The sequence below is a fragment of the Ambystoma mexicanum genome, chromosome 4p, assembly GCF_040938575.1.
Source record: "Ambystoma mexicanum isolate Mex_15411 chromosome 4p, UKY_AmexF1_1, whole genome shotgun sequence".
Lineage (NCBI taxonomy): Eukaryota > Metazoa > Chordata > Amphibia > Caudata > Ambystomatidae > Ambystoma > Ambystoma mexicanum.
The window spans coordinates 58,209,380-58,224,024 of NC_090927.1; the positions used below are offsets into that span (position 1 = coordinate 58,209,380).

General features: G+C 42.7%; 1 protein-coding gene across 1 annotated transcript; it reads left to right on the forward strand.

Moving 5' to 3' along the window:
* The first annotated feature begins 9,365 nt into the window (after positions 1 to 9,365).
* LOC138452739 (olfactory receptor 6C74-like) lies at positions 9,366 to 10,307 on the forward strand. Its single transcript, XM_069605087.1, has one exon. It carries the CDS (start codon positions 9,366 to 9,368, stop codon positions 10,305 to 10,307), a length of 942 nt encoding a protein of 313 aa, XP_069461188.1.
* Positions 10,308 to 14,645: the final 4,338 nt, after the last annotated feature.

The window sequence follows — 14,645 nt, forward strand, 5'->3', positions numbered from 1 at the left end:
TGGGTGGCAAGTGAGGCAACCATTTTGGTGGGCGCACAAACTGCGCAGCTTTCCTGGATTTCAGCGCACATGTGGGTTTTCCGCCATCTTGAATTTTCTAAGCCCACAGCACCAAATGTTGTAGCAGGGTAGCTTAAACGTGGGTCAGGACACCCAACAAAGTAAGGCCTTCGGCTGACGGCCATGCATCCAAGACTCTAGGCCCTGGCCACAACCACCGTAGCATGTGCCACCCATGGTGGCATACTGCTGAATTCAATAACCTTACGAAAAAGTATAGCAATTACGGCATGCTGTCAATTTCAATGTTCCCTAACACCACACGTGTCCTTACAACTGTAACAACTTAGGAAAAAGTATAGCAATTACAGCATGGTGCCAATGTCAATATTCCCTAACACCACACGTGTCCTTACAACTGTAACAACTTCCCCGTGCACTGCACGGGCTGAAATACTGGCCTTATTGGACCCCTCATTTTCTATGCATACAAGGAGGCCATACAACATACGTCATTAGGAAGATCACTCCACACAACTTGCCAATCGAAACGCAATACTACAGGTGTATGCATGGGTGGCACATGCTATGGTGGTTGTGTCCAGGGCCTACGGCCGACGGCCATGCATCCAAGACTCTAGGCCCTGGCCACAATCACCGTAGCATGTGCCACCCATGGCGGCGTACTGATGAATTCAATAACCATAGGAAAAAGTATTGCAATTACGGCATGGTGTCAATTTCAATGTTCCCTGTCACCACACGTGTCCTTACAACTGTAATAACTTAGGAAAAATTATAGAAATTGCGGCATGGTGTCAATTTCAATATTCCCTAATGCCATACGTGTCTTTACAACTGTAACAACTCCCCCGTGCACTGCACAGGCTGAAATACTGGCCTTGTTGGACCCCTCATTTTCTGTGCGTACAAGGAGGCCATAGAACATACTTCATTAAGAAGGTATAAGTTTATTATTGGGTGCATGGCCTTTGGCCATGCACCCAAGAGTGCAGGGTCTCCCCACAACCACCTCAGTGATGTGTGGTAGTGGGGGTTATTCTATAGGTGTGTTATCCTTCAGTATTTCTGGCCAGAGGCTTCACCCCTAGCTGTATGTCCGTAGATATTACATGGGATGGGTGTGCAGTGGCTTCCACGTCTAGTATTTAGCAGTTTGTTGTTGGGTGCATGACCTTTGGCCATGCACCCAAGACTGCACACACTCCCCACAACCTGCCAATCAAAACGCAACACTACGGTTATATGCATGGGTGGCACATGCGGCGGTGGTTGTGGCCAGGGCCTACAGTCTTGGAAGTAAGGCCTTCGGCCTTCGCCCGACAGCCATGCATCCAATACTCTAGGCCCTGGCCACAACCACTGTAGCATTTGACACCCATGGCGGCATACTAATAAATATAATAGTAGGCATCAGAAAAAATAATACATTCACGGCATGTTGTCAATTTCAATGTTGCATACCACTACGCGTGTGCTTTCAACAGTTACAAGTTTCCTGTCCACTACATGGACTGAAGTGCTATCGTTATTGCACCCCACATTTACTGTGCGTACAAGGTGCCCATAGAAATGACATCATGAAGACCGACCCCCAGAACAAATGTTTGATCACCCATGTCTTACTGTCTGAACCTTTCCCAATGCTCTGTGACACAGCAAAAGAGTTTCATGAATAGAGCATGTGTACGCTGGTTGTTGCTCTGCTTTTGGCGGATCCAAGATGTCGGGCGCATCCAAACAATCTGACACAGAACACGTCTCGCAGCAACCAATGGGCAGAGACGTCGCGTGTCCGCGGTCATGACGCCAGCCCCTTAGCCAATCGGTATCTTGTTTGTGGACCGAACAGGGAAGTGTGACCGCGGAGCGGACATAGATTTCACTGATTTTTTCAGACCTACTTTTTGATGATTATAAAGAAAAATACTGCACGGATAGTCACCAAATTTACAAAAGCATGCTTTCTGTACCAAGCGCCTGTACCTGCCGCAGATTTCGTCAAAATCCGTCCAGCGGTTTGACCTGTAGCCATGCGCAATATTTTTCCCCCATTCAGTCTATGGGGAAAAAGACGTTTTGGGACCCCCCCTATAACTTTTGCCCAGTGGAGTTATAAGCCGCCCAAAAAGTGCTCTAGCTATGGAAACAGCAACTTAACCATAACTACACAGCCACTGCCGTGGCCGTGTAATATGTGTATATACATATATATATGTGTATATACATATATATTGTATTACAGGGCCTGCAATAGCAGCCCTGTAGTTATGGTGAAGTTGCTCAACCCATAGGAAGAGCAGTTTTGGGCGGCTTATAACTTGATGAATCTTCCCCAAACTTTGCAAAAAAGTATATGGCCACCTCCAAATGAATTAGAAAAGTTTGGTGTGTTTTTGTCAAGGGGTGAGGGGGCAAAGTTATAGAGGGGGGTTCCCAAAACATTTGAAATCCTCGTAGACATAATGGAAAAAGAAATTTTTTCACGCCTACAGCCCAAACCGCTGGACGGACTTGCACCAAACTTGCGCAAAGAGTGGCAGCTTCATTCTGAAAACATGCTTTTGCACATTTGGTGTAAATCCATCCAGTAGTCTTTTTTAAAATGGCCAAAAAGTAGGTAAAACAAATGTGTGATGTCTGCGTCCGGTCTGCGGACTCACTTCCTGATTTGGTGACCAATCAGAGAGCCCAGTAATGCTGGCGGACATCATATGCGCCCGCTGATTGGTCAAATTAAAAACGTGAGGTGCATCAAAACCTTTGACGTCCTTACTGCTCTTTCCATGCTGCTAAACGTCTACTATTTTCACTTTTCTTTTCTCGCGTTGACTATTGTTCATCACATTCTGCTCGCTCTCCCGGCCTCAATTCTTCTTCCTCATTGCTCTGTTTATAATTCCACGATTCGTCTGCTTTTTTCTTTACCCCCTCGTTCCTCCATTACTCCCTCCTTACTCTCCGTTTCATTGCTTCCTTTTGAATCACGTCTTCGCTATCATTTCTTCTCAATTGTTTTTAAATGTACCCATGGTCTGTCTCCCCCCATATCTTTCTTCATTAGTGTTTTTGAACTTTCCTTCTCAATCTTTTCGATCACAGAACCTATTCTTTCTCACTGTTCCTAAACCCGTGCTTTATCACGTTTTTGTTTATTTGCTCCTCTAGCCCCTAAATACTGGAATTCTCATCCTCTCTGTGTCCGCTCTTCTACATCACTTTGCATTTTTCAATCTCATTTGAAAGCTCATCTCTTGTCTTCTCTATCCACTTAATGCTTCTTTTTCCCCCTTATTCTGCTTTTAACTGACATTGCACTATCATGTAATCATGTAATTGTACTGCCCTTTGTAAATTTTGTTGAGCGCTTTTGTCGAAAAGCACTTTATAAATCTAATAAAATGAATGACAATGACATGGCATGATATGATATGGCATTTATAATGCACCTATACACAGGTGTTTCAAGGCGCGACGAGGCAAGGGGGGGAACAGAGGGAAGACAGAGACAGTGATCTTACTATGCCAGGTGATATTGAGATTGCGCAAGTGCAGGGGAAGGGGGGATGGGAAAAGTTCAGTGTGTAAGGGGGATGGGTCAGTGCAGCACATGGGATCAACAGTAAAAGAATAAATAGAATAAATAAAAGCAATAAGTAAAAAAGTGCGGCCAGCTGATGGCAAGTGCAGGGGTAAGTGCAGACATCAGGTGTTAAGTGCTGGTAGGGGACTGTAGGGATACAGAAAAACAGTCCCCAAGTGCGGGGTTTGCCAGGGAGGCAGTGCAGGTGTGCAACTGATGGGGCAGAGGACCCAGGCCCAATATCAGAGGGTGGCCAGGTGACCAGTGCAGTAGCGGTTTCAGCCAGGTGTTTAGCAGGGGAAAGGAGGAGAGAAAGCAGAAGCAAAGAGGAAGGTTTTGAGGCAGATTTAGAAAGAGGCTGTTGAAGTAATCCAGCCTAGAGAGAACCAGAGCTCTGGATACAGTGAGCTTCTGGGGCAAGGAGAGGAAAGGAAGAATACCACCTTTGAGGAGGTGCAGCTGGTAGTGTGACTTCATAGAGATGTCAGAGATGTCAGGAGAGAAGGAAAGTGTAGAGTCGAAGATGACCCCGAGGTTTTTAGCCTCACAGGTGGAAGCAGGAAGAGGGTCAAGAGAGGCCGGCCAGAGAGCGACAGGAAAGGAGGGATCAGGTTTGCCGAGGAGGAGAATCTCCGTCTTATTCGCATTAAGGCAGAGATCATTGGTGGGACATCACTCCTGGATAGCAGACAGACCGTCAGATATGAGTGAGGAAGAAGAAGTGGCAGAAGGGAGCCTGAAAATGAGCTGTGTGTCATCCGCATAGCACTGGAAGTTGGGGCAGAGTGCGGCAATGCAGTGGGCAAGAAATGCCAGGTATTGGTTGAACAGCCAGGGAGAGAGGTTAGACCCCTGGGGGACACCACAGGTAGAGATAGAGATAGAGGAGAGGAAGGACCCAAGTTGGACCTGGGAGGGTCGATCGGTGAGAATAGAGGTCAGCCAAGCCAGGGCCTGATCAGCGATACCCAGGTTATCTCGGAGCCGGTTGAGCAGGATGGCATGGTTGACCGTGTCAAAGGCAGAAGAAAGATCAAGTAAGATGAAGACACAGGGGGGTGTTGGAATCAAGGTTGGAGAGCAGGTATTCACAGGTGTTCAGGAGAGCCGTTTCCATGCTTCTGGCAGCGCTGAAGTCCAGCTGATGGTGATGGAGACAACCAACAAATTCAGTGTGAAGATTAAGCTGGGAGATGGCCAGCTTTTTCAGGAGTTTGCCCAGGAAAGGAGTGATGGAGATTGGGCAATAGTTAGCCGGGCAGGACGGGTCGGCAGAGGGTTTCTTAAGAAAAGGGTGCACAAGGGAGTGCTTCAGGGGGGAAGGGAAGACCCAAGTGATGAAGGAGTGGGTGCAGAAGTCAGCCAGAGCAGGGGCCAAGGTGTCAATATGGTCCTTGATGGTTTTCGAGGAACAGGGGTGAATCTGTTTTGATGAGACGTTCATAGATCAGACTTATCTGGAAACCTTGTCTGGGGAGAACAGGGGAAAGAAGGAAATAGGAAGGGAGGAGAGGTGGCCGAATAAGGCCAGAGGAAGAGCAGGGAGTAGAGGCAGGACAGGATGTCCTGAGTTTTAGAGATGAAATGAGAAGCCAGGGCTGTGCAGAGGGCCTGGGAGGGGACAGGAGAGGTAGAAACTTCAGCAGGATTGGCCAGCTCCTTGCAGATTTTAAAGAGTTTGGCCGAGTTGTTGGATGCAGCAGAGACGTGAACTTGGATGTGGGCTCTCTTCTTGGTGCGGACAGTGAGCGGTATTGCCTTTGGAGCAGGCTGCAGGCCAGTTTGTCCGAGGGTGTACCGGAAACACTTCATTTTCTCTCAGCCACCTCTCAGTCAGAAATTAAACGGACGCCATGTTGGATTCATGGACTGTGCCCGTAGTCCGCGACGTCGCAGTAAAAACATTAAAAAACACTGTCAAACTAATAAAACAATCTCTGGGGATGTAAGGGGTCATGAAGATGGGATCAGATATGTCCAGAAAAAGCCCAAAATCAAGTGTTTTTTCTTCTCCGAAGTCCGCAAACATTTCAGATATTCCCAAACTTGACAAAAGTTTGAGAATATCCATGCATATTTCTGCATTATAGGGTTGGTGAAGAGCAGTTTTTGGATGGCTTATAACTTTGGCGCCATTCAATGAAACTGCATGAAATTCTGCAATATAATTTTAGACCCAACATCGAATGCTTTTGGAAGGCTTGGTGCTGTTTCGTTGATAGGGGGCAACATTAGAGAAGGGGATCCCAAAATGTTTGAACAGCTTATCAATTTGGTACCATTTGATGAATCTGCATACAAGTTTGCAAAATTATTTTTTACCTAACTTTGAATGTTTTTGCAAAGTTTGGTGGTATTTTGTCAAGAGGAGGCAAAATTAGGAGGAGGGTCACAACATTCTTGGATGGATTACAACTTTGGTGCCGTTTGACGAAGGTTTGCAAAAAGATTATAGACCCAACCTTGAATGTCTGTGCAAAGCTTGGATGAATTGTGTCAAGTGGGGTCTATGTTATATCACTATTATTTATACCTACATCTTGACACTTTTCAAAAAATAAAACGGATGGATTTGCAGCAAAATTGTGCGAGGAGTATTGGGAAGGACCTGCAAGCATGGTTTTGCAATTGTGTCTGTGTTTTATTTTTGAAAAGTGTCATAATGTAAGTACAAAAAATAGTGATATACCTTTGGTGACTAAGGTATAGCCTGTGGTCATGGCCAGTGGCCAGATTGTCTGGGTCAGGCCATGACCCGGACAATCTTGCCACTGGGCATGACCACCAGGCACCATCAATGGGGTTAAAGTGTGCATGGCCACCAGGGACCAGCGATGTGTAAAGTATTTCAAAATCGGGATATGTTTGAATGGGAAAATAATTCTACGGTCCGAAGTTCTGGACGGGATTGCAGCGAACATGCACGAGGAGCATCAGCTAGGACCTGAAAGCATGCTTTGGCAAATCTGTCCTGTGTTTTATTTTATCCAAAGTGTCAAAATGTAAGGACAAAACAATTGTAATATAACTTTGGTGCCTGGGCAGTGGGCCTGGCCCTCGGCAAGGACAAATGTCTACTCTGATTTGCATATTGGTGCATGCGGCATGGCCGAAGCCTATGCCCCATGGACTGTGGAGACTGGCCATGGCTGCAAGCCATGAACACTGGCCATTGGTCACATTATGAGGGTATAGTGGACATTGAACTAGGATGCAGGGTAGGTGCGGTGGAGAAGGGTGTTGTATGGTGGGGCTGGAGTCATGGTCAAGTCTCATGCCCTAGGCAATTCAACCATGACTTGCACCCCCAGCATGCGCTGCTGTTGATGACACACATCAGTATGCGCTGCAAAAATATGCTGGTTAAAGAAGGTTTATAGTTCTTTCACATATGTTAAAAGAGGAATTATTAACAACGTATATACAGTGATGTAACATCATGAAACATTTTCACTAATAAAAACCTATGCAATTCACTGAAAAAACATTGTGGTTAAATTGCACTAATACAAACCGATGGAATTCAGTGAAAAATCTTTGTTTAAGGGACGTTATGGTTAAGTTTCACTAATAAAACCTATGAAATTCAGAGAAAAAACATTGTTAAAGGGACGTTATGGTTACAAGTAAAATTGAAAAACCCAAGAAATTCACCAGTTATGGTAAGATAAGCAACCATAACTCACACCCTCACCGTGCACTGCTAAGACTAACACCCAGGACATCAAAGATGAGATCACAAATGGCATGATAAAATTACTGATGATATCACACATCAGGGCCAGTTGTTTTTGTTCAGTGACAGGGAGAATTTTAAATTATAAAGGTGCTGTATATCTAGATGCTAACCTTGTCATATGTTCATAAGGTACTTTCCTTTGGGGTTGCCATGAGCTCATGGTATGCATACATGGGACAATAAGCAGGCCCCAAACAGACAATTAATTTTTTATACATGACGATCATGGTGTTTCTTTCCTCCTTACTAGATTTTCCCTGTATGTGACACAGATGTGCATGCATTGATGCTCTTCATATGTATTTTATGTACTAACACTTGTGTTGTGTTTGTTTGTTTGTTTGTTTGTTTTATTTATTTCTATAGAGCACCTTAATCCGGGGGTATCTGGGCGCATTCGACGGTTGCATAAGTTACAGACATACAGGTGATATATAAGACATATTTACATTAAATATCATAATTACAGAATTACAACTTGATCAATACTAGCAATACTGTGTTATTCAAGTTTTGTAGTCACGGGTGTGGATAAGAGGTTCAGAGGTGGCGTGGTAGCGAGGAGTATAGTATAGTGTATAGTAATTCTTGTATTGTTAGCTGTTAATTCCAAGTTCAACATTAGTCAAGATTCTGAAAGGCTTGGATTTATGATCCTTCTGGCCAATATTACCTGATCAAAAATACTGTACTTCAATGGTCCATGCTGGAGCAATTGTCTATGTTTATGTATCATTACATTGTTGTATTAATGTCATTTTTCTGCCTTTCCGTTTTTGGGTAATCGCGGGTATGGTCGCTGTTATCTCTTGCATTTTTTGACTTCTGAAAAGCCTCTCTGCTGAAAGCACTATGGGAGATATCTCTATAATTTTGGGAGAAGGAGGAATCCCCTTCTCCATCAAATATTTTAAAAGGTACTGGATGCCATAAAACCAGACTCCCCCCACGCCCCCAAAGTTCGAGTCAATGCTTCGTGTCAAAGTTGTTTTTTGTACGTGGTCTAATTTTGTCCAATGGTTTTCGCAGTGCGTTGGAGCAAAAATCGCCATTTTTTGTCTATGGGAAAATGAAAGGAGACTTGGCCAAAACTGCGTTTTTTTTGTATTCTTAATAACTTTCATATTTTTCAACTGATCCTTCCCAGAATGTCCAGTCTGGGGTGCGTGAGGTGAGCAGGATGGTTTGGGGATTTGCGGGGTGGGGCTGTGCGTACAATTTTGTCTGCAAGATTTTAGCCCAATCCATCGTACGAGTCAACCGTTATTAGAAAATCATGTTTTCGATTTCCTATAGAACTCACCATGTACCTTAACTAAAATATACATATTATACACACTACAGAAATACTGTCATACAGTGCACTCGTAATATGAATAAACAGATATGACACAGAAAACCCACAGCCATGATGTCCAGAAGACTTGTACGCAAGGATGAGATGCTAGGGATAAGCCTATGCACATTCTCACTTAGAATACACAAAGGAGGACTACCATATACTCTCAATATGCATATGCAAACACAACACAGTCTGAATATACCCAAGCAAAATGTACATAAACAATACACACAGATTCTACACTTTGAATATGCGTACATACACATAATCAGCAGTATGCACACAAAATATTCTCTGAATAATATGGAAGAATGTAGGATATGCTCACACAAACATATGCACACTCACAGTGTCAAACACAAAGGGTTTTAAAAATGAGGATATCAGTGGAAAAACAATCCTAAGGGAGTTATTACTCTCCATAAAAATGAGTAGTTTGCAAATGCAGATAATGGCAATTTTAAAGTACAAACACAGAGTCCATAGGTAGCACATGTAAAGCCTTCATTTTGTCCAAATTAACTGATTCAATGGTGCAACGTCCATCACACAACAAATGTAGCATTAACTCAGTCCACCACTCCTTCACAAACATGCTTAAAATATTTGCTACCTCATTTCCATGTAATAGTTATGGTGTAGGGATTAAGCATGATGATTTGTTTTTGACCCCCATAGATATGATAAGAAGTCCCCCGATTGACAACTGGAATGGAAGCTTTGTGGCAGAGTTCATTTTGTTGGGCCTTTCGGACAATCCCCAGGTGAAGGTACTCCTCTTTGTGATGTTCCTGGTTGTGTACCTGATCACTATCAGTGGAAACATCATCCTGATCACGGTGTGTGTCCATGAGCCTCGTCTTCACACGCCCATGTACTTCTTCCTGGTCAACCTCTCCTTCTTGGACATTTTCTATTCATGTGTCTTTGTCCCCAACTATCTGGTCCACCTCCTCCAGGACATATGGAGCATCAGTTTCGCTGGGTGTGCTGCTCAAATCTTTGCATGCTTGGTTCTGGCAGTTACAGAGTCTGCCCTACTGACAATCATGGCATTTGATCGTTATGTGGCCATATGCTTTCCGTTACATTACACAAGTGTAATGAACTCATCAACATGTACCAAAATGGTGGTCGGCTCCTGGCTGAATGCTTGTGTGCTTCCCCTTCCAGTTATCGTTATGACGCTCCGGTTGCCTTTATGTGGCAACAATGTTATTAATAATTTCTTTTGTGAGGCTATAACTCTTGTAAATATGGCGTGTGTGGACACTTTTTTCATAGAGATGGTGATTTTCATATCTGGAATCTTTGTGCTGCTCATTCCAATCCTGCTAATTTCTATCTCATATCTCAACATCCTTATGGCCATCCTGAAAATCCATTCTACCGAAGGCAGATCCAGAGCCTTCTCCACCTGTGCTTCCCACCTAATCAATGTCTCTGTAATGTATGCGGCTGGGATCTACATGTACATGAAACCGGTCCCAAAAAATAAAACAAATCAGGAAAAAATACTTGCTGTATTTTACACGGTTGGACCTCCATTGTGGAACCCCATTATCTACAGTCTGAGAAACAAGGAAATAAAGCTGGTCATGAAGAACCTCTTGAAGAAATGACTGGTTCATTTGTGGACATCAACCCAACTTGCTGCCTTTTACCACCATGAGTTTGGAAGCAATGGTAAAAGTCACATTGAGAGCAAAAGAGGAGCCTGTGTGATCTCAGCCTGCTGTTTGGCCACACAGGGCTCACACTCCTCTGCTTTCTTCTCATTAAAGACATTTGGTCTCCTGGAGCTTGGAGAAGTAAAAAGCGCTTAAGAAACTAATGGACAGCGGAGCAATGCCTGTGATGCTGTGAAGTACGCTAAGATGCTGTCTTCGAGACTTATTCGGACCATAATGCGTAAGCTGCAGGAATCAGCAGCAAGACAAGACCCAAAGTCTGGGTGTTAACATGCCTAAAGATGTTTCTGTAGATCATTTTTCAGTGGTAGATGTGAAAACAGTAACACAGATTGAAAAATAAACAACAACAGCCTCCTCCCACACACGGAATCCTCAATATTGTTAATGGTTATGTGTTGAAGCCCACTTGTTGCATTGATGGTCCCCCTTAATTACTCAAATAACTTGGCTATTATGTCGCAGTTGCTTCACATGACTTTATCCAAACATCACTTACAAACATTGCAATACATTTCATATTTATATTGATTTGTCAAAGTATTTACTATTTGAAGGTCAATTTTTTAAAATAAGCTTGTGTGCAATCAGATAACAACTATCCTGGTTGTGTGTATATGAGGCTATGTGAGCTCTGAATGACTCATAGAATGCCACAAAATTATACTCTTAACTCCCCACTGCTGTTCAATTCTTCTATATGAGTAATTATACATTGTATAAAATGTACAACAATTATAGACGTTCGGCCCCTAGTCATAATACAGGATAATTCTATCAAATATTCTGAAGTACACTTAATGGGCAATGCTCAGATGAAAGAAACAAACCATTTTATATCTAGGTTATGTTGTGTGATGTTTGTATAGCACCTAACTACCATTGGTTTGGCATCCACACATTGTGGATTGTCTGGGAATTCGGTAGACCATAGCCTGAACATTGCATAGTCTGAACTATGTGTTATTTTCTGAAAAAATAACAATGTCCTTGAAGAGATGACTAGCACTGAAACATTATCTTTAACTATTGTTGTGTGTTGGGTGGGGAGTACTGTATGTTTGACAATGTAAGACGGTTAGTGATTGCTAGCATAAAAACGGAAACGTGGTCATAGGAGACAGCCTTCTGTTATGGGGACACTGTGCTTAAAAGCTGATTTGTCAGAGCATTTTACTGCAAAACAACTGATTGCAGTGGTGTGCTCTGTGATTACATAGTAACCCATGCATTACATTGCAAGAATATAACAACGGCTTTGGTAATGTAGAATAGTAATGCAACAATATTGTTTATGTTGGGCAGGGAGTACTATGTGTTTGCCTATGTCTGAGATGCGGCTATCTATCCCACAGCAACTTGTACACTGAAATAGAATGACATTAAATGACTGTCTACACCTAAGGTTATGATACACCTTTTGCTTTTAAATACATGTATGCCACAGAAAGGTGTAAGTGATTTCAATCCGGCACACACTCAAGTCAACGTCTAGCATGTAGTGCACAACTGAAATCCTTATTTATTTTTGTCTAAAAGTTCTTTATTCTGAACGATATACCACTCATATCACGCCCTTCTCCTGGAACCCCCCAGTCACACTGAACCAGGAACCAGGCTGGTTTGCAAAGGTAAATATTTATTTATGTCTCTAAAATGTAATGACAATATGTTTTAATCGGTACACAACAATCACCAATGGGGTGATGTAACACTTAATAATATCTTTAATACACAAGGAGTAAGTAGTGAGCAAACAATTCAGCACAGCACAGAAAATAATACTTTTAAGTTGGTTCAGATCAGATAGCATTGTGGTTAAAGGTTCCCCCTGCACACCCCTCAACCCCCAATAGGCAATGTAAAGAGATAGGAGATAAGAGATAGGAGGAGAGAGCCGGTGTTCAGGTATGGCAGAATTCAAACAGAATATCAATCCCACTTTCCCCAAGCAAACACAAGAGAAAAACGGAATTGACTGTAAAGCTGTCAGAATGGCTTTTAAAGTTATCTTTAGAATGGACTGGGCAAAAAAACAAATATGGTCAAAATTGCTGACACAAGCACAAGCAATTATCTAATGCAAAAGAAAATGTAAAATCTTAAAATTCAAGTCGGAAGCTGTTTTACACGTGTAATAATTTTCCCAAAATGAAAATTCACGGCAAACTTTTCACTGCGCGATATTCGCGATAACGGGAGAATCGCATTGATTTGGAATGTGGTTTTAGGTGCAATTGATAGATATAGATGTTAGCTACCAGCAGGAGTTGTTTTGTTCTATCACAAAAACTGAGGGAGTTACGGACGTTTTAGTAGAGGTCATTTTTTTTTTAGATAGGCACAAGGATACAAATGCACTTGAAAATGACAAATGGGTTGCTTACACTAGAGGATAACAATGCTGCACAAAACAAATACCACACAGGAACACAGTCACCTGATCAGGGTGACTGCCTGCTAAGGAAACTCGCCTTCTTCAGATGAGAAAAGGATCAGCACAGAGATAGTTTTAACAATATTGGTTATGGAGGAAAGATAAGATGGGTTGGAAAAGAGGGTTCAGACAATGCAAAGATACTCCTAACAATACAGGTTCTGAATACAGGATCTGATGGGTCCAAGATAGGCATAAGGCTATGCAAAGTACATATGCTAGTGACACAATTCTTCCTATTTATACTCACTGGATACTTTTTTAAATGGGACTGTCAATTCTTGTCATGGAATTGGATCTGGTTTAGGAAAGATGGCTGGGCACATCGGACTGGGCAGGATCAGCAAGGCGTTCTGGTCACAGCACGTCACAGGACTAGATCGGATCTGCCCTTCTTGGTTCTGAGGATATTTATTTTCTGAAGGCAAGCAGTAACAGCACAGCCTGGCTGTATTATGATGCTTCCCCTTAGGCTTGTGGGGTTCTGTTCTAGTATTTGAGGCCTAGCTGAGAATGGTTCAGCTATGCAATTGGCCTTTTGCTTTGCCAAGTTACTGGAGTGTGGAGCAAGGAAGATGTAGAGTTCAGCAGCATGGTGCTCCACCAGAAACAGGATAGTTAGTGAATCTGTCTGTCTTTCTGGGTGGTGAGCTGTCTCTATTTATGCTATGAAATGCCATCATAAAGGGTGTGTGTGGGCCGGTTTAGCGTAAGCTTGCCCCTTTGAAAGGTGATTGGGTCAGATTCTACTCTCTGCCTTGATAGGAGGAGAAAAACAGAGGGTCATCTTTATGGTGCAATTTTATGAGGCTGAGAATCCACCCCTACCCCCTGGAACACAAAATCTACTTTTGGCAAAGCACATTTTTCCACATGTGCAACCTCTATAAAAATCACATATCCAGATTACATATTTTACATAGCAGCTATTCCTCAAAACCCCGTAGCTGTGGGATCTTGTCTCTGCGTTTCACATAATCTTGCCCTTTTCACTATGAACACAATGTCCAATTTTTAAGCAAATGTCTACAAATGTGCATGTTTAACATGGGAATGAGTGTATAAAGTTTCACAATGCTAGCGGAAATACATTTTGCGTAAAATCACATTTCTTGCCATTGCTGTCTAGAACATGTCACACGGTTTTGGCGCCTCTTCACCCCTGCAGCCAGAAATTACATTGACAACTCTGTTATTCTTATATTTTTCACAATTTTAAATAGTAAGTTATCAGTCTTTTTAAAATGTGTTCTTTGTCCATGTTAAGCAACAAATGGTTCTTTAGCTCCACCCCTTGGTCTCTCCCTGTAAGCCCAGGAGCCATCAACATGTTTGTTCCTTGCAGAGGCCATTTACAACTGTCTTCACACTTCGAATTTCCTGAGCTGCAGCTTGTCATTGTTCCTTTTGCCTATTTAGACCAGGTTCTTTCCTATTCTGTAATTAACGCCTCTGCATGATTTCCTGCTGGGGGAAAGACCTTCCTTCTTTGAGAAAAACCTGGTATTCCAGTTTGGCAGCTTCAGCCAGGTTTAATTTAACTGTTAACTCTGTTTTCCTTAGCACAAAAACTTGTTATATCAAATAACAGCTAAAATTCTCATTCAAGATTTAAAACCATGGCATCAAAACAATTACAATATGGGTTACTATCAGTAACAGGCCTCTTAGATTGAAAACATTTGAGTTTCAGTTCATACATGTTAAAGTTTAATCAGGTAGGCCCCTGACAGCTGTCATCACAGCAGCCCTCTGCTGCACAGAGATTTTTGACAGATCCACAGACAGGCCGCTTTTGCTGTGGAAATCTCTTTAAGCTCTCAGCTTTTCAG